Below are 23,382 nucleotides of genomic sequence, written 5' to 3'. Positions count from 1 at the left end.
TGCTTTAATTGCTATTTTGGAAAACACTGCTGCAGGATTTCAAAAGAGTATCCAAGCCCCTTCTACAAGTTCAAGTACATTTTTTAAAGAGTGTTTTCAAAAGTATAGATTGTGTTGAATGCCTTTGGTTATGAATGGATTAGATGTGTGTTATCTCCTGGAGAAAAATATGTCTGGAAGCAGCCTGCATTCTTAGAGGGATAATTAGTTCATTGTGCTCAGCACAGCGAGTCCCCCCCCCCCCGATGTCCTTAAAGATGGGACTGATCTAGTATTGAAAGCAAGGGACTATTTGTAACATATTGCTTGCTTGATATCTAAAAATTGTTCAGTTCAGAAATAACTAAAGCTTGATTTCATCGTCTCGGGACCATAAAGACCAAAATATCTGAGTAAAAGAACAGAGTGGAAAACAGAGCTAATGATTATCACAGAGACAGAGAAGTGAGCCCATGGAAGAACGCCCCAAACAGTACAATTTTAGAGTCCCAAGGCTGTGTGCCTTTCCAGGCCATCTCGGTTGGTTTTCATGGCAGACCGGGATATGATGGAGAAGTTAATTCATGACTTAATTGGCAAGGTAAGGGTGAGCTGAGAAAAAGCATGGAGAATAATGAGCTTTGTGTGTTTGTTTTCTGAAGTGCTTATCTTTATGTCTCAATGTCGATACTTCTGTGCGATAGGCAATGAGGAATTATATTTTCAGTTGGCCAACTTGAGTACTGGTAACTCTTGATTATTTATAGTTCGGTTTCCCTTGTTAGATTCAATACTCCGGGACTAACAAAAAAAGACTTCTTTCATTTAATATCTCCTAGATTTGAGGGCTTTTATCTGCATTAAGCTGTGTCTCTTGCTGAGAGTAAACACTGTTTAAATTTGTGAAGACAAGTCCCTTATCATGAAAATTATTTCACTTTGAAAATAATCCTTTAGAAAGAAAAAAAAATAGATGAGCTCTTTTGTTTGTTTCACAAAGTATATAGTTTGGTTTGTATAACAATAGCCAAGGCAAGAGTTTATAGCTGGTGACATTTTTCTGAGTTGAGAGCAGTCTGGCAAGAGTGTAAGTAGATTTTTAATAAACAAAGACTGCATTGCAGAAGGGTGTTAGTACATGTCATCTCTTTTTCAGGAGGAAGGTCACTGTGTCCTCCTAAGGCACATCACTGGGAACGGGTGACACCTCTTGCTATGCAACTGGCTTTAATGTTTAGCACATTTATTCTGTGACATGCACTCAGAAAATGTAATCTCATGACTTTTTCTTCCACAGAAAAAAATTCTAATAGACTGAAAAAAAAAATTAAGAGTGTTTCAGAGTTCCTGCTGTGCTGCAGCTGGTTAATGATCCAGCATTGTCTCAGGGGGCTTGGCAGGGGGTAGGGACATGGGTTCAATTCCTGGCCCGGTGCAGTGGGTTAAGGGCCTGGCGATGCCGCAGCTGCAGCATAGGTCGCCACTGTGTCTCGGATTCGATCCCTGGCCCCAGAACTCCATATGCCATGGACCAGCCAAAAAAATAAAAATGAGCTTCTGTCAGTGGCCTGTGCATTAGTGAAGAGATGGTTTTACCATCTGTCTTGGGAAATGTGTCACGGTGACAATGTCTTATATCACACAATTGGCAGGTCCTCCCTTCCTCGATCCACCATTGAAATTGTTACACTCCATATGTAAAATATTAGATGTGACCTGAAATACTCTATAACTTCCAGCAGCTTTGTATCTGCAAATACAAGATTATTGTCTAAATCTGCCTTTCACGGTATTGATTCTGTGAGACGCAATCTTCCTTTGGGTCTGAAAAATGTCCACATGCCTTTGCCCTCCTTCCTTTCTCCAGGCTGTTCTTTCATCCTTCATTGCCCAGCTTCTTGGAGCTGTTGCCTGGCTGCAAAGTCAGCACAGTCGCTCCATTAGGTCAGACCTCGTTAAGCCCCAGAGCTCCGTGTTATCTGTGTTTCCTCCCTCCAGCCTCCCAGCCCCACTCGACAACCCCATTCTGGCCTCCTTCCTAAAAGACCCATGTGGTGCCCGGAAGAATGCACCGCTGATGACACCACTGTGGCAATGACGCCCTGACCCTCCCAGGGGTATGAGAGTTTTAACTAAGAACTTTTACCTTAAACCAAAAAGAGTTATTTCTCATCATGGATTTGCAGGCTCTATGGCAGATTTCTGGAAAGGGATGTCTTCAAATGTTGAGGTTTTCTGGTCTTTCTCCGGCCACAGGGCTCGCTGGCTGGTCTGCATCCTGCTGGCTGCAGGCACATCCTTTGAGAGCTGCTCTTCTCCCCCTGGATCCCCACTCCTGGCAAGGTTACTGTGCAGAGCTCCCGTGCTTCCTGATCGTGTAACTAGTGTGGCGAGGATATTTACAAGAGCTGCATTCCAGCGAGAGTATCTTTTCCACCAAAAGAGGCACAGACGTGGGTGTAATCTCACTGTCTTTTAAAAAAGAGATTTTGCTGAGCAAAAACAAGCTTTTTACCGCCTGTTAATATTGGCAAATAAATGATGCAGCCAGAAGCAGCAAGGATGCTGCCGTCTTTGTGCCCTTTCCATGTCTTGGGATTGATCCTGTTTCATGCACAGAAGTCCGGTGGCAGGACAGCAGGGCATCTACAAAACCTGCTAATAGGAGTTCCCTTTGTGGCCCAGTGGTAAGGAACCCGACTACTATCCATGAGGACACAGGTCTGATCCCCAGCCCCACTCAGTGGATTAAGGACCTGGCGTTGCCGTGAGCTGTGGTGTAGGTCGCAGACACGGCTCAGATCTTGTGTTGCTGTGGCTGTGGGGTAGGCCAGCAGCTGCAGCTCCAACTTGACCTCTAGCCTGAGAACCTCCGTATGCCACGGGCGTGGCCCTAAAAAGGAAAAAAACGCACAAAAAACCCTTCTGATAGCCCAGTGTAACCCATGTGTGGGACGAGAGGGGAAGGCCTGGAGAGTGAAGCCATCGCCAAGCTGAGGTGGGACCCACAGAGGCCTGAGGAAAACCCCAAAACACAGAAGGCTCTCTGCTTCCCCGGGAAAGAACCTTGAATGTTGCTCCAGAAATGTAATTCTTTCCTCCCTTTTCTTTCCTCTCTGCTCCTCCGTGTTCGTATTATCCCTCCTGGATTTTCTGCACCACTCGTCTGTTAGTTCTTTCAGCCACAAAATCCACCTGATGCTCAATCTCTGGTATAAAATAGCCTATTTGCAAATAACCTACACATGTCTTCCTGTATACTTTAAAGCATCTCCAGATTATGCATAATACCCAATGCAATGTAAAGACTATGTGAATGTGTGTAAATACAACGGAAATGCTGTGCAATGTGTGGCACATTCAAGTTTTGATTTTTGGAACTTTCTGGAAATATTTTTTTCTGGAATATTTTCCATCTGCAGTTGGTTGAATCTATGAATGTGGAAACTGCAGATACAGACGACCCACTCTGCGTGTACTAGGATAAATACACAGGTAAAAACTGTGTGTGTGTGTATTCCCAGTTCTGCAAAAGCTTAAAATATTAAAAATTAGAGTCATGGAGTTCCCATCGCGGCTCAGTGGTTAATGAATCCGACTAGGAACCATGAGTTGCGGGTTCGATCCCTGGCCTTGCTCAGTGGGTTAAGGATCCAGCGTTACCGTGAGCTGTGGTGTAGGTTGAAGACGCGGCTCGGATCTGGTATTGCTGTGGCTCTGGTGTAGGCCAGCAGCTACAGCTCCGATTCAACCCCTAGCCTGGGAACCTCCATATGCCGGGAGTGGCCCAAGAAATGGCAAAAAGACAAAAAAATAAAAAATAAAAAAAATAAAAATAAAAATTAGAGTCAGAATACTATGAACCCTCCATGTTTGCGGATGCCATATTGGGTGGCTTCAGTTCATTGTGAGTGATTGGAAGGTCTTTATTCATACAAGGTGATGATTTTTGCTAAAGCAGGAATCACAGGTGCACAAATGACTGACTCATGGGATATACGTGGCCTGGGGGGGCACTTCCCAACTGTCCCTCAAGCCAAGTCACTTGTCCAAGGTAGAAGTTACAGACTGTCCAGCATCTACACTCAAAGTAGTTTTGCTGTTTTTGTTCACTCGTAACATGCAAAACATCGCTCAAAAAGGACTTTTAAAAAATATGGGTTTTGGCAAAAAAAAAAAAAAAATCCAAGTACAATAATACTTTATTGGAAGTTGAAGGCTTTAACTTGTGACCTGAGATATGCAGAGAAGGCAAATAATTCAAGGAGCCTCTTCTATACACCCTACCCCAGAATTGAGATCTACGTGTATCTTCCACATGAACATCAAATCTACAGTATAGGATGGTTCCCTGCTCCCCAGGGGATGATCCAGGGTAGGAGAGAGATGATTAGAGAATAATTAATAGAAGCCCACGCGACTCTAAGTGTAATAAACAGCCATGTAACACATGGAAAGAGGGCTGGAGTCGTTGTGGAAGATGAGACGGGGCTTCTTCTAATGGTGACTCTAAGGTGGCTCTTAGCGAAGCAGAAACGGAGGACTTGGACACTGGGATGGGGGACATCATTTCAGGGGGCAAGAGAGGTTGCCGTGGAGGTCAGAATAGAGGATGAAGAGGGTCCACAGCCCAGGGCGGACTCTTCCTCTCAAACTGCCTTTTCCGCATCTGTGACGTAGCGATTTCCATCCAGCCTGGTGAATTTTGCGGGGAGCCTTCTAACAAGACTTCCGAACTGACAGAGAAGTCTCCGTCAAAGTGGCTCACGGAGGTAGCCCTGTTTATGTTCAGCCTTATTTGAAAGGAAATCGGCATTAAAACAAATTATCCTATTATGTTGTTAGTTTAAAATCACTTAATAGGCATGAGAGAAGTCGCTGTGCTAACGACGATCAGCTGATGTCATTTTCCAAACCACAAATGGATGCTTTAAATGGGAGTTCTAGTTAAAGGATTTTGATCCTTGAAATAGTTTAGTTTTTGAAGTCTAGAGTTGGGCCTAATCCATACTTTGAATTTTAGTTCCACAGTGCCGTAGTATCCGTTTTCAGTAACATTCTTGTTCTCCTGGAGACTTTCATCTAAAGAACTCAGTATCTTTCTAAAATATGAACCTTTTGACTCTTTATACAAAAATAGAGATAGCATTTTAAGAAGGACAGGTGGTCTTAGGGTAATGGAAACCCCACATAATTTGGAGTTAGAGCATTCTGACTTTACTACTTAGTGGTTATGAATATAAAATCAGAGGACTGAACGATTTTTCTAAGAAATGCCTGTAAGTTTACATTTTAGGTATTTGTCTTTGGATAGATTTTTCAATACTGTTTTGAAAATACTCAAGCTTCAGTGCATTCTTACTTAACTTTGCTTACTTAAAACTGTATTCAGTGACTCCTCAAGGGACACCAAGGATTCTAACTTCAACTATTATTCTCTGCCCCTCCCCCAACCCCACATGTCACTTGAAAACTTATGTAAAAGGTATGTCTCTTGCCTTTGAAACAACCCTATATTGGGGGGCGTGAACTTGCAAACATCAGAGCTCCCAGATCTTGCTGCTTTTCTCGAGTTTAATGAGAACAGTGGCCGAGCCAGGAAGGTAAAGCCCAGGCAGCTGTAGGCGAGTGTGGGTTGTATTTGATGTTCACAAAAGAATAGCAGTGGCGGGGTGTTGCTCAGCGAAGTGTGCATTTTCAAGTTACCCACAGTGGTGTCTATTGTCCTGTTTCTCAATTGAATGATGTCATGTTTCATTTAAGGCTCTTAGTGATGCTAAAGTCTGTGGTCTGCACACCAGGGGGAAAAAGGCAGTGAGAAAGTTGCCAATCAGGTTTTTGTAAAGCCTTTGTGTGTTGGGTTTTGAGAGATAAAAGCTGACTCATGCAATATTTCTACGGAAGGAGCTGCACAGACTAGTAAAGGCTTCTTGTTTTACCTGACTGAGTGCCCAGTGAGGTCACCGCATCAGCTGAAGGCAGACGATGTGGCTCAGCCCGGGGAGAGCACAGGTAGGTGGATGTGGCTTTGCTGGGGAGCCTGTGCCCCACACCCTCGGTCCTTCCCCCTGGAGCCGCCGAACCCCTCCACCGATGGGGGGAGAAGCTGTCGCAGGGGTTTTCGCCACAGCACTGCGCAGGGCCAGCAGCATGCTTGGATCTATTACAACTGTTCTGTTTCAAATGCTATGTCCTCAAAAGGGTTCTCCAACAACGGAATTAGTCTATAAGGTGATGTTTCCCTCCCTCTGAACTGCAGTCTGTCTTCAGTGGGTTTTGCCTTGTTTGGGTTTGGATTCGCTCTTGCCTTAAGTCAGGTTGAAATACTCTAGAGCGCGAATGTTTGACTCTGGGAAGGGAAACTAAAATCCTAAGTTGTTGGGCAGCGACTGCTGAGTATTTTAATGTGCTTTCTTTATGAGTTTCCTGCAGGTTGAGCCGGGGGTGGGGGGGGGGAGTTGGGGGGGAGGGACAAAATAAATGTTTGCAAATTTTCTGCTTAGCAACTGTAGGGATGAAATTTAGTCTGATGGTAACCAAAGTTGACTAAGTAAATGCCGGTTCCACTTTGAGTGTTTATCGGTGAGAAATCCTTTTGTTTGGAGGAATAACTGGGACGAAAAAGGCATGGATTGTATTCCGTGCTGTTGCACATCGGAATTTGATTTGATTTTTTAATTATTTTAATGTAGTGTTACGACTGTATTTGAGAGAAAAAATATATATTTGGCATTCCTTTTCATTCGTCATATTGAACATAAAAGTCAATTAATTTAAAATATTTAAAAATTTTAAAAAATTTTATAATATTGATACAAACCGAGGTTGGGATTTCAGTTTCTTTAAATAATTTCTTCAGATTATAAAAGTGATACGCTTATTGAGGAACCGTGATAGTTCCAGCTAAAGATCAAAGGAAAAGTCATCCATTCTCCTCGTGGGTAAAACCAGTGTCAGTATTTTATTCGATCTTCTTCTAATGCGGGTACTAAATCAGGGGCATTTTAAATTCAAATCCTTCTACCTGTGTTTTACAAACTGCCCGTTTTACCCCACTGTAGATTCTGACCATTTTCTACACCCTTGAGGATCTGAAAGGACGTGACATTTAATAGTTCTTATTGTAGGTTCTGGATGGATTTATTCACTCAGATCTCTATTGTTAGACACGTCAAATTCTCTTCCTCCTTTTTCTCTGAGAAAACGTTTAGCATGCTTTAAGGATGGTTTATTTTCTCAGTGCTATTGTAGCTACTTGGGTTTCTCCTCTTCTCCCGCCTCCTTTTTCTTTAAGAAATGGTATGTAGCCCAATCCTCTCTCTCAAGTGTGCAGAGATGTTTTTGGAACTCCATGCAGTGGGAGCCTGTGTATATCGCTGGCATTGTTTAGTTACTGCCTTGTGATTGGTATTTCCACACGAACAGGAAGGAAGCTGGAGCATAGATGATTACTTCATCTAAATTAAAAATAGAGGGGCTTTAGCCTTGGGCAAAATCAATGATATATATTTCATCATCCAAGACCTGGCATTCATAGGATGCAGAAGAAAATTCGTACTTTGTGGTTACTTCTTGGGCTGTGATTCTAGCTTGGAATGGGCGAGGTAGATGTGGAGTCCAGGGACCTGGCATTTATTTCAGGATTGGAGGGGACCCAAGGGTGTCATCTAGTCCAGCTGCCTTGCTTACATGTGGGGAAACCAGAGCCCAAAGATGGCAATGCAAACCTCCATGTACAGAGCCAGGGCAGAAATGCAGATTTGCTAAAGGAGCGACTGCGACGTCAGAACTTGAGCTCTGGCTGGTCCTCTGAGCTCTTTCGGTAGACACTGTTGGGCGCATATTCATTCTTCCACATACACACACTATTGGTACACTGGTACCATGCGTTTTATACAGGTTGCATCTGGTGCTTTGTTTCCTGGTCTCTAAGTTCCTCTCCTGCCCTGTTCTGTGCATCTGTGTCCATGTATAAGATATAAGGGACTGGCAGTCAGAAGCCAGACTCTCTGGTTCACAGTTCAACTGTAAGCATGATGTAACCTAACCTCTCTGTTTATCTTTTCTTCCATCTATAAAATGTTTTAAAAGTAATGACACATGTGAATGAACTTTGAGGCTTTGTGGTGGGGGGGGAGTTGTTTTCAATTTTCTTAGGATGATTTTGATGGAGAGTGAGAGCTCTGGCATGTCATGGGAAGGCTCATCTGTTAGAATCGAGGTTGTTCAGGTTATCTCTTGCTGCGTAACAAATCACTCCAGAACCTAGTGGTTTGGAACAGCAACAATCATTTCTAATCTCTCAAGGCTTCCGTGAGTCAGGCGTTCAGGAGAGGCTCTGCCAGGTGGTGCTGGCTCAGGGTCTCACGACATCGCGGTCCAACATGACAGGGCAGGGATCATCTCAAAGTTTCCTCTCTCACACGTCTTGTGCCTGGACTGGAAACACTCAGGGGCCAGATCAGCTGGAGCCCTTCAGCATCTCTCTGCGTATCAGTGTGGACTCTTGCCCTGTGGTTTCTCCAACACATCAGCTTCAGGATAACCAGACTTTTGAGGTGGTGGCTCAGAGCACATCCTGACCCAGTTATTGCAAGTTTCTTCTGTCCTCATGCTCTGCCATACTCTAGGGCATTGGTGTCATGTTCATGGTTCAGGCAAGCTTCCTGCCACATCTGAGTTCCAGTGGGAAGGGGGAAGAAAGTGAAGGAACAGTGTCTGATGCTTGACAAATGGACCTCCTTGGAGTCCCCGGTTGGTACAATGAGTTAAGGATCTGGCATTGTCACTGCTGTGACAAGGGTTCAATCCCTACCCAGGAACTTCTGCATGCCATGGGTGCAGCAAAAAAAAAAAAAAAAGAAAGAAAGAAAAAGAAAAAGAGGGACCCCCCCACACCGAGGGAAATGTATCTTTTCCACTGGTGAGAACTTGACCACATGGCCATATATATTGGCAAAAAGACTGAGAATTATGTTCTGCTAAAATTCTGTTTATTAAGAAAAAAGGGGAATTGGGTTTTGGTAGACAACTACCAGTCCCCCTGAAAATGATAACAACCCATAGCGTACCTTCAACCCCACCTAGTAATCTTCTTCACCTCCCACACTAAATCACCTCCAAAAAGCATCTAGCAAAAATAGAAACAGCTGCATTTGCATAAAAAGCCTTAAGAGAATTCCTTCAGGTTCTCTTTTAACCAAACTGACATCTCTGTGTCCTCAAATGTAGTCATTCTGGGGTCACCACTTAGCAAAGATATTTAGGGATCACTAATTCAATCTCTACTCAGCTGCATGTAGTTTCCATTGACTAGCATAGGTGTCAATTAGTTATCTGAATACTTAGTATCAAACTTTACAGTTTGAAGAAAGCTTTGATCCCCTTTTAGCCTCTTACCTCTTCTGAACAAGAGCATTTTTGAAAAGCCTTTTCCCATCCTCCATCTTCTTGTCCAAATCTTATTTTTTGTTATTTGCTGCAGCCATGGCTACAACGGATCCTTTAACCCACTGCTCCTGGCCAGGAATTGACCCTGAGCCTCTGCAGGGACCTGAGCCTCTACAGCTGGATGCTTAACCCACTGCACAAGTGGGAACTCCTTCTGGGCCAAATTTTTGCTTTCCTGATTCTTCAGTGGTAATAAGATTTTCAAAAATTATTTATTTTGGAAAATGTTTAAGTTTACAAAAAAAACTGCCAACATAGTTCAGAGTTTCCATCCACCCTTCATCCAGCTCCCCCCGGTGTTAACATCCTGCATTGCTAGAGCACATTGAGCAAAAGTAAGAAATTAACATGATAAGATTTTTTTTTCCTTCTTCATTACTAAACAGCTACCAATAAGAAATGAAAATCATCTTCCCTGGATTGGACACCTTGAGCATCAGAGCATATGTAATTGACCTGGCGCTGCTGTTAATGCAGAATCATATGGGTAGTGCAGGAAACCAAGAGGCAGAAATGGATGCTGATGTCCGGTGGCTTTTGTCTGTGGAACCCTCCACTGTTATCTCAGAGATGTGTAGAGGATTCCTCAAATACTTGGTGTTGTGTTTGAAAGATATAAAGATGTATTTTTTTTAAGATCTTTGAATCTTAAAAACATGTTTGTTTGTTTGTTTTTGGGTTTTGTTTTGTTTTGTTTTTTTTGTCTCTTTGCTATTTCTTTGGGCCGCTCCCACGGCACGTGGAGGTTCCCAGGCTAGGGGTCGAATTGGAGCTGTAGCCGCCAGCCTACGCCAGAGCCACAGCAACGCAGGATCCGAGCCACGTCTGCAACCTACACCACAGCTCACGGCAACGCTGGCTCCTTAACCCACTGAGCAAGGGCAGGGACCGAACCCGCAACCTCATGGTTCCTAGTCGGATTCGTTAACCACTGTGCCACGACGGGAACTCCCATGTTTGTTTTTTGACGTCAGTTTACCATGTTGAGGGTCTCCCAAAGACGGGCTCTGTATTAAATGAATTTTGTTGGCGGAAAGTAACTTTTTGCTTATACTTTAGTCTTTGGGCTGCCTCCTCTTCACAGGCAGGGTAAGAAGGAACAACATAATTTTTGTTATTCATTAGTCGCAAGCACTACACATTCTCTGGCTGGCCGTGACTGTCCTGCCAAGGAACTCAGATTAGGTATTGGAAGTCGAGACTAGCAATGAGCAGGATTTGGAAACCCTGATCCCTCCTGCTCCTTCGCTGTGCACAGAGTCGTGCCTGGCCTTGTAAAGCCCTCCTGGGGCGGGGTGGGGGGTGCACATGACGGGGGTGGTCAGCTGGGCCCCATCAGTCCCGCCTTCAACGTGTAAACATGGTCAGAGAAGCCTGGGCTTTACTTGCCAATGAAAGTTCTGCTTTACCCCTAAATCAGCTTCAGAGGCAGGTTAGAGCCAAGAAGTGCTGCTTTTGATTCAGTGACATTCCAGAGGAGGGCAATTAAAATAATGAAGTTGGAAGAGAAGAGAAAAGCCAAGGAATTCAAGCTCTGTTGCCTAGAAAAAAATTGGAGAGGGGGACTTGTCCTGAAGTAAAATGTGTGGAAGTGACCTACCTGGGAGCTGTACTGCCTTTTTGTTCTTTTATTGAGGATGGCACAAGAAGCAATATTTTCATTTTGATGGCTTTTAGGCTAACAGCACTCCTCGTGGTAAGAATCAAGGTCCTTCTGGAGTTCCCACTCTGGCGCAGTGGGTTAATGATCTGGTTTATTCCTGTGGCGTTGCCAGTTCGATCCCCAGTCAGGTGCAGTGGGTTAAGGATCTGGTGTTGCTGCAATGTAGTTTGCAGATGCACCTTGGATTCGATCCCCAGCCCACGAATTTCCATATGCTGCAGGTGCAGCCAAAAAGGAAAGAAAAAAACAAAATTAAGGCCCTTCTCCATCCTCTTCCATCACCACCTCCAGGTTTGTCGAGGGTCAGATGGACCAAGAAATAGGAAGTTTTATTTTAGGGTATTTATTCGTGGTCAAAAGTTCCACTGACACAGGCCGTTAGCAAAGTTTGCCCAGTTCTCAGAAGTTGCTATATTATTAGTCCTGCGTTTGAGATTTGGTGAGAAAGAGAGGTTTTGAGAAGGAAAGCAAAGCAAAGCAGCCAATTACCCAAATGTTAACACAACCGCCATCATCTTTCACTCAAGGCAGAGGATAAAGCTTTCTTGTACTACCGTTTTCTTTCTAGCTATTTCAGTTTATCGTCGACAATCAGCTACCTCAATATCCAGTACACAGCGCTTGTCTGCCAATTCTACTTTTGCTAACTCATAACAATATTCTATGTTAACAAATGAAGTAAAAAAAAATAAACTTCAGGAGTTCCCATCATGGCTCAGTGGTTAACGAACCCACCTACTATCCATGAGGACATGGGTTTGATCCCTGGCCTCACTCAGTGGATTAAGTAAGGATCTGGTGTTGCCGTGACTGTGGTGTTGGCCAGCAGCTGCAGCTCTGATTAGACCCGAAGCCTGGGAACTTCCATATGCTGCAGGTTCGGCCCTAAAAAGAAAAAAATAAATGAATGAATGAATGAATAAACTTCAAATTGTAAGCACTCTTCATGATTATTGGGGAAAGATTGATAGGGAAGTAACAACTATATGTTACAGAATAATATAATTATCTAGATGTCTAGATCAGCATTGTCCAACTCAAATACAGGGCAAGCCATGTATATATTTTGTTGTTGTTTTTGTTTGTTTAAGGCTGCGCTCACGGCATAGGGAAGTTCCCAGGCTAGGGGTGGAATCAGAGCTGCAGCCACAAGCTTACTCTACAGCCACAGAGTAAGGGATCCCAGCTGCATCTTCCACCTACCCTGCAGCTTATGGCAATGCCAGATCCTTAACCCACTGAGTGAGGCCAGGGATCAAACCCGCATCCTCATGGATACTAGTCAGGTTCTTAACCCACTGAGCCAATGGGAATTCCACCACGGATATATTTTGTAATTTTCTAGTAGCTACATTTTAAAAAGTAAGATGAAACCAGTGAAATTAACTTTAAGATCTTTTCGTTAACCCGCCGTTCCAAGATATGATTTCAGGTGCAATTAACGTAAAAATTACTAATGAAGTTTTTATACTTTTTGTTTCCTACTACATCTTTGAAAGTTGGCATATGTATCGATCGGCCGCAGTATTGAACGAGACAGCTCTAGAGATAAATATTAATAATTGACGCGTTGCATTAGGCGGAATAATCCAGACAGGGTGGAAATCTTCAATTATTTTGAGGGAGGTGAGAACAAGACTAGACAGTATTTATGAGGTACATTTCCTTATGTGAGAAAACTATAATTAACTTCTAAGCAATGAATCAACATAAAAAATGTTATCCATTAGCAAATGCAGTCTCATATTATATACCATTATATGACCTAGCTTTAAATGTTTCATTCTGTCATCAGTCATTTTGAAAGGTGTTTTCTTTAGGACAGTGAGCTTGGCTAAATACTAGAGATACCAAATATCTCAAATATTCTATTTTCTAAAGTGCCTACTTGGCAGTTTGAGGAGCTAGTCCCGTGGCCTCGAGTACACGGCTTGGTATTGGAACCCACGAAGCCTTCCTTGGAACCGGACCCAATTCGTGTTGCCACGTACGATTCAACCATGAAAAGATCCCGGTTGACCCAAGCTCCACGGCCCACTTTCTCCTACCTTTGAAAGTGTAAAGGCGCTGCCAGTCCCAGCAGCCCAGCGTGGACTCCTCGAAGCCATCTGGCCAGTCTTTGTTCCTCCTCAATCCCTTGGTCCCCATGTTGGCTGGGTTACTGGGAGTGAAAATCAATAAAGAAATGAGTCTCTCTAGTCTATTCATTTTTTACTGTCCTGATAATGACTATTTGCCAAGAGTTGTATAACGATCACATATGGTTTTCTCTACTGGAGAGAAAAGGTTGATTCATATCTAGTCGGAAAATTAGAAGTTGTCCTGGAGACCAGTGTATCCAAATCTGTGACGAGCAGGTGGATCTAGACCTTTCCAGATGCTCTGACTTTCATGTAGTCACCTAGCCAACTTACATTTGGTCCGAACTCAGCCTCACTGGCCCTCTGGGACCTTAGAGAATCCTTATATGCTTCCCAAGTTAGTACCCATTCCTGAAAGGGAGCTCAGCCTCATGGTTCTGGTTATGACGGACGCCAATTAGAAGAAATCCTGTTATCTGCTCCTACTATGAACTGCCCAGCACTTTGGTTTTCTTTTCTTTTTACGACTGCACCTGCAGCATATGGAAGTTCCCAGGCCAGGTGTCGAAAAGGAGCCTCAGCTGCCAGCCTACACCACAGCCACAGCAACGCAGAAGCCGATTCGAATGTGGGACCTATATCAGAGCTTTCGGCAATGCCGGATCCTTAATCCATTGAGCGAGGCCAGGGATCGAACCACATCCTCATGGACACCGTCAGGTTCTTAACCCACTGCGCCACAATGGGAACTCCTGCTCAGGACTTTCTTAACACCAGTCCCAAACATGGGTAAGTATCCTTTGCTGCAAGCATACCAAAATGGCTGCTTCTTGGGTTTTTCCAACACGCAGGTTGAATCAGGATTTTCATCACAAGTACATTTTAACTACTATAACCAATCCATGTTTTATAGGCCATAAGGTTGTTACAGAGCAAGCCAAAAGATTATTGCAAAGGCTTTAAGAATTTGCGGCAAATATACCATGTGGTAGCAGTTATGCTGGGAGTTTACTCATTTCCAGGGCACGTTTCTTACCATCCCTTTCTGTCGATCCAAATTAGCTCCTTTATTTTATACTCATTCTTTTAATATTTGCATTATAATCTGGCACTACTACTGCCATGAATGTAAGCCATAAAAAGCCTGGATATTGAAATATATAGATTTGATGGATTCTCTTATATGCTAGAAATACTGCTTTCAGCTGTTTGATGATCTTTGTTACAGAGTCAAACCAAATTCATGTTCCTTTTGAAAAGAGGATCATTCATCTATGTTTTTATTATTGTTTGTCGTATTATAACCTTCCATACCTAAGTTTCACTTTCCCTATTTTTCTAATAAGACTCACTATACACATGGATTTGGGTGGATTTTGAAATGAAGCAAATGTCACCATGAATCACATGCTTTATGGCACAGCATTTTACTCCTATAAATCTGGGATCGTGTTACTAGGGAGATAAAGTGTTGATCCTGTCTTAAAATGAGGACTATCAGAACTGTGTGTGTTTCACCAAAATAGTTTCTGAAGGTTTAAATTTCATGCTGGGCCGTTTTTTTGACTTAAGTGCTGCAGCTTTAAGTGAACTTTGGACTTTGCAGACGCTCTCTTATTTCCTTTCTAAACACTGACAATCCTATTTCTTTAAAAAAAAAAAAAAAAGCACAAACTGTTCCTATATTTATTATTTCATTGTGTGGTTACACTGCCATGTTATCTAACTCTTCATGTGGACACTAGCAGGTCATCAAATATACTCTGTCGCCCTGTAACTCCATAAATACCACAGATGGATTGCCAGCTTTCAAGAAGAGATTTAGAGAAATGTTGGGAAGTTTAAGTGTTAAAGAGCATGTGGGTCTCAATATTTTGGGGGTTTCTTGCACCGTATTGCAAAATTATCGTCTGTGTGACTCTTTCTTCAATGCTGTATACAAGTAAATGTAAAATTGCTAGCATCATTAAGTTGTGCTAGTTCCAGATTGGTCGTTTAACCTGGGGAATTGTAATGGAATACCTAAAATCTAGAACTGTGTTTCTCAAACTTTCATAAGAATTCACATAGGATGTGTTTTAAATACATAAGCATCACTTGTGGTTCTTGCTAAAGCTCTAAACGCCTTGTGTCCTGAGCCCTGAGTGTTGATTTGGTAAATCTGGACTAATTCGCTCTATTAGTCATTCCAGGTGCTCACACACTGAGGCGTGAATGCAGTGCTTTTCTCAAAATTTAAAGTGCGTGCACGTGGCATTGGCATCTTGGTAAAATACAGACAGAAGTTCAGCAGGTCCCGGGCGGCGCTCGGGACTCTGACGTGTTTCCACGTGATGCCTTAGAAACTCCACCTCCGCAGCTCAGCGTTCCCTGGGTATCTTGGTATTTCTGTCTATACCTAACCTGCTACCTTTTTGCTTTTGACCATGTGACCGGGAGCGAGATTTTAACCGCCTTTAAACCTTCTGTTTGATATAATTTAAAAAATACCTGCCTACCTTGCTTATCTTGTCCTTTTACTTTGTTTTTAATGCCTATAGATGTGCACCAGTTGCGTCTTGAAGTGCCATCAGCTGTAACGGAAGTTCCAGCTCCCAGACCCCAACCGGGCCCCCCCACTCCCAAGAACGGAAAACCATGGAGCTCTCGGACAGCGACCGCCCGGTCAGCTTCGGCTCCACCTCATCCTCGGCCTCCTCCCGGGACAGCCACGGTTCCTTCGGCAGCAGGATGACCTTAGTTTCAAACAGCCACTTGGGCTTGTTTCCCCAGGATAAGGAGGCAGGGGCCATAAAGCTGGAGCTGATGCCAGCCAGGCCGTTTTCCAGCAGCGACCTGCAGAGGGATGGCGCAGCCGGGCAGCAGAACACGGACGAGGGCGGCGAGGGGCAGCCCCGGGCCCAGCGCAGAGGGGATGCCAACGGGGCGACTAAACTGGGTACAGACTCGGCCACCAGCCCCAAGCTGCTCTATGTGGACCGAGTAGTGCAGGAGATTCTGGAGACTGAAAGGACCTACGTGCAGGATTTAAAAAGCATCGTCGAGGTAAGTCCAGCTGTTGGTTTTTAAAGTTTGTCCTGCAGGATCCATATGCTTGCAAGATAAAGAGCAAAGCCAGGTGTCTGAGTTCCTGTCGTGGCTCAGTGGAAACAAGTCTGACTAGTATCCCTGAGGACTCAGGTTCGATTCCTGGTCTCGCACAGCGGGTTAAGGATCCAGTGTTGCGCTGAGCTGTGGCACAGGTTGCAGATGCAGCTCGGTTCTGGCGTGGCTGTGGCTATGGTGTAGGCCGGTGGCTACAGCTCAAATTCGACCCCTAGCCTGGGAACCTCCATATGCCTCAGGTGCGGCCCTAAAAAGACCAAAAAAAGGGCAGGTATCTCCTTAGGATGCAGGAGGGGTGGGAATGCTTAAGAAAAACCCCAGGGCCATACTCACTGTGGTAAGATGCTCTTAATATTTGAGTTAACAAATTGATTACGTGTTAGAAGCAGAACAGTGATATCAGCGCATACATGGTATGTTGTGTTAGTAAATCCTGCCCAAAGATCTTAGTCCCTGGCAGAGGGTGGAGCAGAGGATGGAGGCGTCCTGATTCACAGGTGCGGCGGGTGTGCACTGATTGAGCCCATCAGACTATCTTCACTTTAATCACAGTTGTCTCCTGATGTCTGGAGTTTCTAAAACTACCAATTCCTGTGTCTCATCTCCAGAGCCTGAGATGTCACGGGCCTGGGGTGTGGCCTGGCGTGGCGGGGAGGAAATTATGGCAGATTCTCAGGTGATTCTCCTGTGCAAACAAGCTTGGCAATGACTCTTTGATGTTGTTTCTCTGTATTGGTTTCTGTTTGGGGGAAGGTGGTTAGAGAAAAACCCAGGGCTTTGCCTCGGGCATTTACTTTCTGCTCACTTTTACTTTAAACGAGTTTGCATAAATTCTGTGGCTCCCTGTAAATTGAGCTCAGCTCAGTTACCAGATCAGACTCTGGAAATTCAATGATGAATTTGATTTGGATTTACAGACAGATTTTTTTTTAATCAATATATCAGATTTTATTTGAATGATGCAAAAAAACTCAAGTACTGAAAATATCAAGATAAATAATATTTCATGCATTTAGAAATGAATATCTAAATAAAATTTGTGTACTATATCCTTTATAAAATACAAACTTTTCTCCTTATATAACATGAACATAATGTGTAGAAAACCAGGATAGGAGTTCCCGTCATGGCTCAGTGGTTAACGAATCCGACTAGGAACCATGAGGTTGCAGGTTCGATCCCTGGCCTTGCTCAGTGGGTTAAGGATCAGGCATTGCCGCGAGCTGTGGTGTAGGTCGCAGATGAAGCTCGGATCTGGCGTTGCTGTGGCTCTGGCATAGGCCAGCAGTGACAGCTCCAATTAGACCCCTGGCCTGGTAACCTCCACATGCCGTGGGTATGGCCCTAGAAAAAAGACAAAACAAACAAAAAATCACCAAGTATTAATTGTGGCTAGTTTTATGTGACGGAAAACAGTTGCTTTTGTCTTTATTTAATTATTTTTTTTCCTCACAACCTCTTGCATGGATGGATTTTATAATGGAAAATAGCTGACCTTTTATTTCACTGAGTACAGAAAAAAGAAGGATGAATATCAGAGAAAATGATTAATAAAAGCATACATGTTGGGAACCACTGCAGGTTAGTCTGTGTGCCACATCATTTGCCAGCAGAATCAGATGGGTTTTTAAGGATAAAGAATTACCAGAGGCGTTCCCTTCGTGGCGCAGTAGGCATGCATCTGACTAGTATCCATGAGGATACCAGTTCAATTCCTGGCCTTGCTCAGTAGGTGGGGGATCCTGCGTTGCTGTGGCTCTGGTGTAGCCCGGCAGCTACAGCTCCAATTCGACCCCTGGCCTGGGAATCACCATATGCAGCGGGTGCAGCCCTAAAAACTAAATAGCAAAAAAACAAAGACAAAACCAAAAACCAGAGCTGCTCAGATGTTAATTCATTCTTGATTAATGATTTAAAATATTAATATTTCAAATATTGATGTAGTCTAAGCCCCCACTCCCTCAGCTGCCTAGTGCTAGATCAGCCTCTTTCATGTGTTAGTGCCCGCTTCCTGTTTATCCTTGTGGTCTGAGATGTGTTTGCAGAGCAGAGAGGTGGAATATTTGCCGATGAGGCCACTCTTCACCAAATACATACATTCTCAACAGCGTTTGGGGAAAAAAATTAAAGGCACGCTTGTGTGATGAGTTCTACAAGTGATTGAACCAGACACCATCTACTAAAAATAGTTATGACCTAACTTCCCAGTAAAAATAGAAAAATCTATTGATGCTCAACCAAAACAATATGTGATACCAAATGTAGAATAAACCAGGCCAAGTGTTTAATGTCAACAATGATGTCATTTGTACTTGAGAAGAAATACCTGTGAAACGGCCAAAAATTTTGAAACCTCAGGAAATTTATGCTTGTCGAAGCTTTCTTTCGTCTATCCTTTTATTTTATCTTTTTTTTTTTTTCTTGGAAATTTTACCGCTTAATCAAAACTCGCCATACTGAGAGAGAAACCTTTAGTGACTGAGCTGGGCTTCCTTGAATGCTCTTGTTTTTTTCTGTGGCTAGTTGACATATCTTAGGTGAGAAGGAAGTAAGGTAAGATGTCTATAAAACAGATCAAGACAATTTTTTTTTCAAAGAAAATTTTTGCAGAAGTTTTTTTTTTTTTTTCTTTAGGGCCACATCTGCAGCATATGGAGGGTCCCAGGCTAAGAGTCAAATGAGGTGCCTGTCTACACCACAGCCACAGACGCACCAGATCCTTAACCCACTGAGTGAGGCCAGGGATCGAACCTGAGTCCTCATGGATACTAGTGAGGTTTGTTGCCACTGGGCCATAATGAGAACTCCTTTCTCAAAAGTTTTATTCCAAGCTGTCCAACTGTTCTTAGTTTTTTTTTCCCTTTTATCAATGAATTAACCATGTTTTATGCTAGGGGTTGGTGGACTTTTCCAACAAAGGGCCAGATAGTAAATAGTTAAGGCATCCTGGGCCCTGATGTGTGAGTCCTAACTGTTCAGTTCTGACGTTATAGCCCAATAGCCACGGACACTCTGTCAACAAAGGGGTGTGAATGTTGCAGGACAGCTTTAGGGCTGGGTTTGACCCAAGGCCGTGGTTGGCCAAACCCCTGTATTAGACTGTGCATATGTGCCTACATTTCATCAACTGTAAAAATGAGGCTACTAAATAACACCTGCCTCATGCGGTTGTTATTCTGAGGATTCAATGAGATGAGATGTGCAAAGCTCAGACAATGGTGTCTGGTACAGGGTAAGCAATTAATAAATGGAAACTTGGAGTTCCCGTCATGGCTCAGCCGAAACAGATCTGACTAGCATCCATGTGGGTTTAAGGATCCCAAGTTGCTGTAGGCCAGCAGCTGTAGCACCGGTTCGACCCCTAGCCTGAGAACCTCCATATGCCGTGTGGGTGCAGCCCTAAAAAGACCAAAAAAAAAGAAAGGAAACCATCCTGGGCCTCTTTTGAACTTGCTGGTTGAGAGGGAACACCGTTTATAGCTATGCTGGGTTTTACCTGAAATCTTTCCCCAAAATAAACAGAGGAGTAATTCACTACAGAAGAGATGTCAGTAGGAAAAAGTCATGTTAAGTGGGTGATTCCAACATTATTCTTCAGAATGCAGTTGGATTGTTCTAAAGAATTCATGGAAAATCTGAGGTGACACACAATTTGGGAGAGGAAAGGTCACGAAGGGTGTTGAGAGGGAGGGCGGTTGGAAGATGTGTCCCAGATGTGGGGGGAGGCAGCAAAGGAAGCAGCAGAAGCTGCTTTGTTCCAGAAGTCTCCAGAACTTTGAGTCACTTCCCCTCCCTCCCTAGAGAAGCACAGAATCTCTTCGGATCAGAGATGAGTCACTGCGTCGTCGTCTTCACACACGTGTGCGTGGCCACCCTATTTCTCAAGATCACAATTTTCACAAGATGGTTAGACCCATTTTCTCTGTTCTTTCCTCCTTGCTGGAGAGCAAGCAATTATTTACCTGCTCGAACAGCTTTACCTGCTAGACTGTTAGGATGGGCATTCTTTTCAAACATGAAATGTCTGTTCCTTAAAATCTGTTTTCCTTGATCCACTTCTAATTTTTTTAGAAAATGTAGTCACCGATTTCTCCAAGTGCCTTAATTTTTTTTCAAGTGCAGAATTTTCAACTGGGGAAAGGGCTACTTAGTAACAATCTACCCTAATAATCTCTCACCGCACCTACGAGACAGAGCTTGTTAGTTGACTCTTTTTAAGAAAGAATTATTTCTTGGAAAACAAACGTAATTGTTTATAGAGATACTGGGAAGATAACTGAGACATCATTTTTCACTTATTCAGCAGCACAATTCCAGGCTGTCTTCACTCTGCTTTGAGTTCCCACTAACCAATATCCTTTAGCAGTCATTCTCATTTAATCAATTCCTCCCATAAGGGGTACATGTTATCTGTCGTATATCCTATCCATACTAAATCCTCATGATCCAGATTTAGATTTCATTCTTAGAATCGGTAAACAAAAGCATTTTTGTGAGAGGTCAGTGACCTATACTCTGATTTCAAAAGATGTTGACACCATGTGCTTTGTTGGCTCAATGGAGTCCCAAATAGCATCAGGGTAGAAGAGAGCCTTCCAGCCTTATCTGGGCAACAGAAGTCTCAGATGTTGGTTACTATGCAAAAAAATAAATAAATAAAAATAAAAAAAGGATATCTGTCTTTCTTTCCCTATGTAGAGACATTGTGTTAAAATAATCCTAAATACGCTAGTAATTATTTTTTCCTTCCCCATGCCATTGAAGAATTTAGAAACATTATTCCTTATGCTTCCCCAAAGTCAAACTGAGCGGTGTTATCATTCTTTTTGCCCATGGTCTTCATTCCTTGCGTTCCTCCCCAGACCCTTCCTTCTATGCCCATGGCCCCCTCACCATGGCAGCTCCAGCCTCTGTGCCTTTGCCGGGCATCCTAATCATTTGTTTTCATACACTTGACATTTGAGAGAGAGAGGTGAGCCCTTAACTATGGCCCACCCACAAAGAAACAGTGGAGCTCTTATTTCCCTTTCTATATATGGGTCCCAATAGCCTTCACAGATAAAATGAAATAATAAATATGAAAGCGAGTTTTAAAAGTTAAAAGTAAAATCGCTAATGATAGAACTTGTGGAGAGAGAGACATTCAAGGCTGGAAAGTAGGAGAAAAAGGGTTTCTTTCATGTTTAATGGGACCTTAAATTGACTGAGCCGTGACTGTCGTGCGTAGAGTGGGCTTCTTTAGTCTTCCTGAATGATCTATGAAAGAGTCTTTGACAGTCTCATAAGACGTGGCCCCAGATATAGTTCATGGCCTGTTTGAATCTTTCAGGAAAAGTTTTTAAATAGTTCATAACACTATATAATACTGTGTAATTAGAAGTTACATCCCGACTTCAAAATGGCATCTCTAAAGTCTAAGAAATGCTAGATTAGATCATCTTTGGGAATGTTAAGGACATGTGTATTTTAGGGGGAAAAGGGGGATAAAATACTAAAAGTTATGTGGGAGTTAATTTTTTTCTCTCCTATTTTAGAATGCTAAAATCCTTTTTCAAGCACCTTTATCCATCCAGTGTATTAAAAAGCTAAGACGTGAGTATTATAGCCTTAATGTATGAGGTGTAAAGAGCCAATGCCTTAAGCAGTCCTTGTGGAAACATCCAACATTGTTCAAAAGTTGTAGCTATGCAGGGACTAGACTGTTGATCTCCAGCCCCGCCCCACCCCCCAGCTCTGGTTATTTATTAGTCTGCGCCAACTCTTTGTTTATTGTATGATAGTGCAGTGTCCTCGTAGGTGGACAAGAGAGGAATGCTTTCCATACACTTTAGTAACGCAGCACATTGAAAGCTATTCTGCCTGTTGCCATAGCTTAGAGAAGAGGCTACCCTTAGCACTGGGGGATCAATTTGTTGGAAGAACTCTCTAACCCTTGGGAAGGGAGCCTTTCTCAAATCTGAGAAAGAAGGAAGCCACTGTAAACATACAGCATAGCCACCACTTCTACTTTTTCTAGATATATGCTTCAATAACAACAAAACACACTAAAAAATAACACCAAAAATAGGGAGTTTGTGCAGCAACTGTACCATTGACCAGATGCTTAGCTCTTAGGCTTATGAGATGATTAAAACTTGGATAAAATGGACAAATTAAGACTTTTGTCCTGTACCACCCTTCAAGGACCGTTCTGTCGGGGGGTGGCTTCTCTGGAAGCCTGGATTCCTACTGATTCTGTTGGAGAGATGAAATGGTTTGGTGTGGAAAGGCCAGTTCACGTCTCTGCTACTCTTTCCCTTGGCTGGTTTCCCAAGGGCATCCTCTGGACCAGCCATAATTTCTGGAGATATTTGACAAGAGGAGAAGGGTTTTGTACCAAGAGGGAAGCCTATTGAGATGAGGGGAATGGTCACAGGTTTTGTTGTCTTTTCTTTACAGATGTCCTCACTCAGTACTTTCCCTCCAGTTTAAATAACGTTTATTACACTGACACTGTTGAGGAGGTTCCCGTAGGCTTAACATGTTTTGAATACTGAGGAAAATACGTGTTCGATGCGAGAGTGTAGACTTGGCAGGGACTGTTTTTAACGAAGGCTTGTTGCGTGGGTGGATTTAATGAAGACACTGTAGTGCTTGGTTCCACGGTATGTGCTTTTTCTTTGACGTGGCTTTTGAGCACTTTTATGTGAATATGTCTCTTTATTTTTCCTTCCAAGGACTTTTATCGTTATAGATGAATGAGATCTTTCCTAAAACCATTAAGATCTGTAATAATTGAGGAGCAAATTTGTTAAGTAATTTGATGCTTATGTCGAAGTTATTCCTCAAATAGCACATCCAACCACTGTGCATAAGCCCCCAAACTTCGCTTTGACTGTTCATTTCCATGCCTCTTGGTTGTTTTTGTTGTCGTTGCTGTTGTGTCCCCTTCTTCCTTATATTGGCTCACTGTCATCTCTTGTCACCTTAATAATGACAGGAACTTAAAAGGTGAGAACACTGTGACTTTGGTCATTTCCTCCACGAGTTGTAGTCCAAGATGGGAGGGAAGGCAAGGACCTGGCCTTTTACTTATTTAGCCCATTTAGAATGTTCTCTTGATAC

General features: G+C 43.2%; 1 protein-coding gene across 1 annotated transcript in view; it reads left to right on the top strand.

The window, feature by feature from the left end:
- Nucleotides 1–23,382, top strand: part of PLEKHG1 (pleckstrin homology and RhoGEF domain containing G1) — a 246,591-nt gene that overhangs the window by 129,065 nt on the left and 94,144 nt on the right. The window contains 1 exon segment of the mRNA XM_021086797.1: nucleotides 15,714–16,218. Within this exon segment, the coding sequence (XP_020942456.1) occupies nucleotides 15,811–16,218 (408 nt within the window). The 5' untranslated portion in view covers nucleotides 15,714–15,810.

The sequence above is a fragment of the Sus scrofa genome, chromosome 1 (genome assembly GCF_000003025.6).
Source record: "Sus scrofa isolate TJ Tabasco breed Duroc chromosome 1, Sscrofa11.1, whole genome shotgun sequence".
Lineage (NCBI taxonomy): Eukaryota > Metazoa > Chordata > Mammalia > Artiodactyla > Suidae > Sus > Sus scrofa.
The sequence above is the reverse complement of the archived record's forward strand: the minus strand, read 5'-3'. Positions and strand labels throughout refer to the sequence as shown.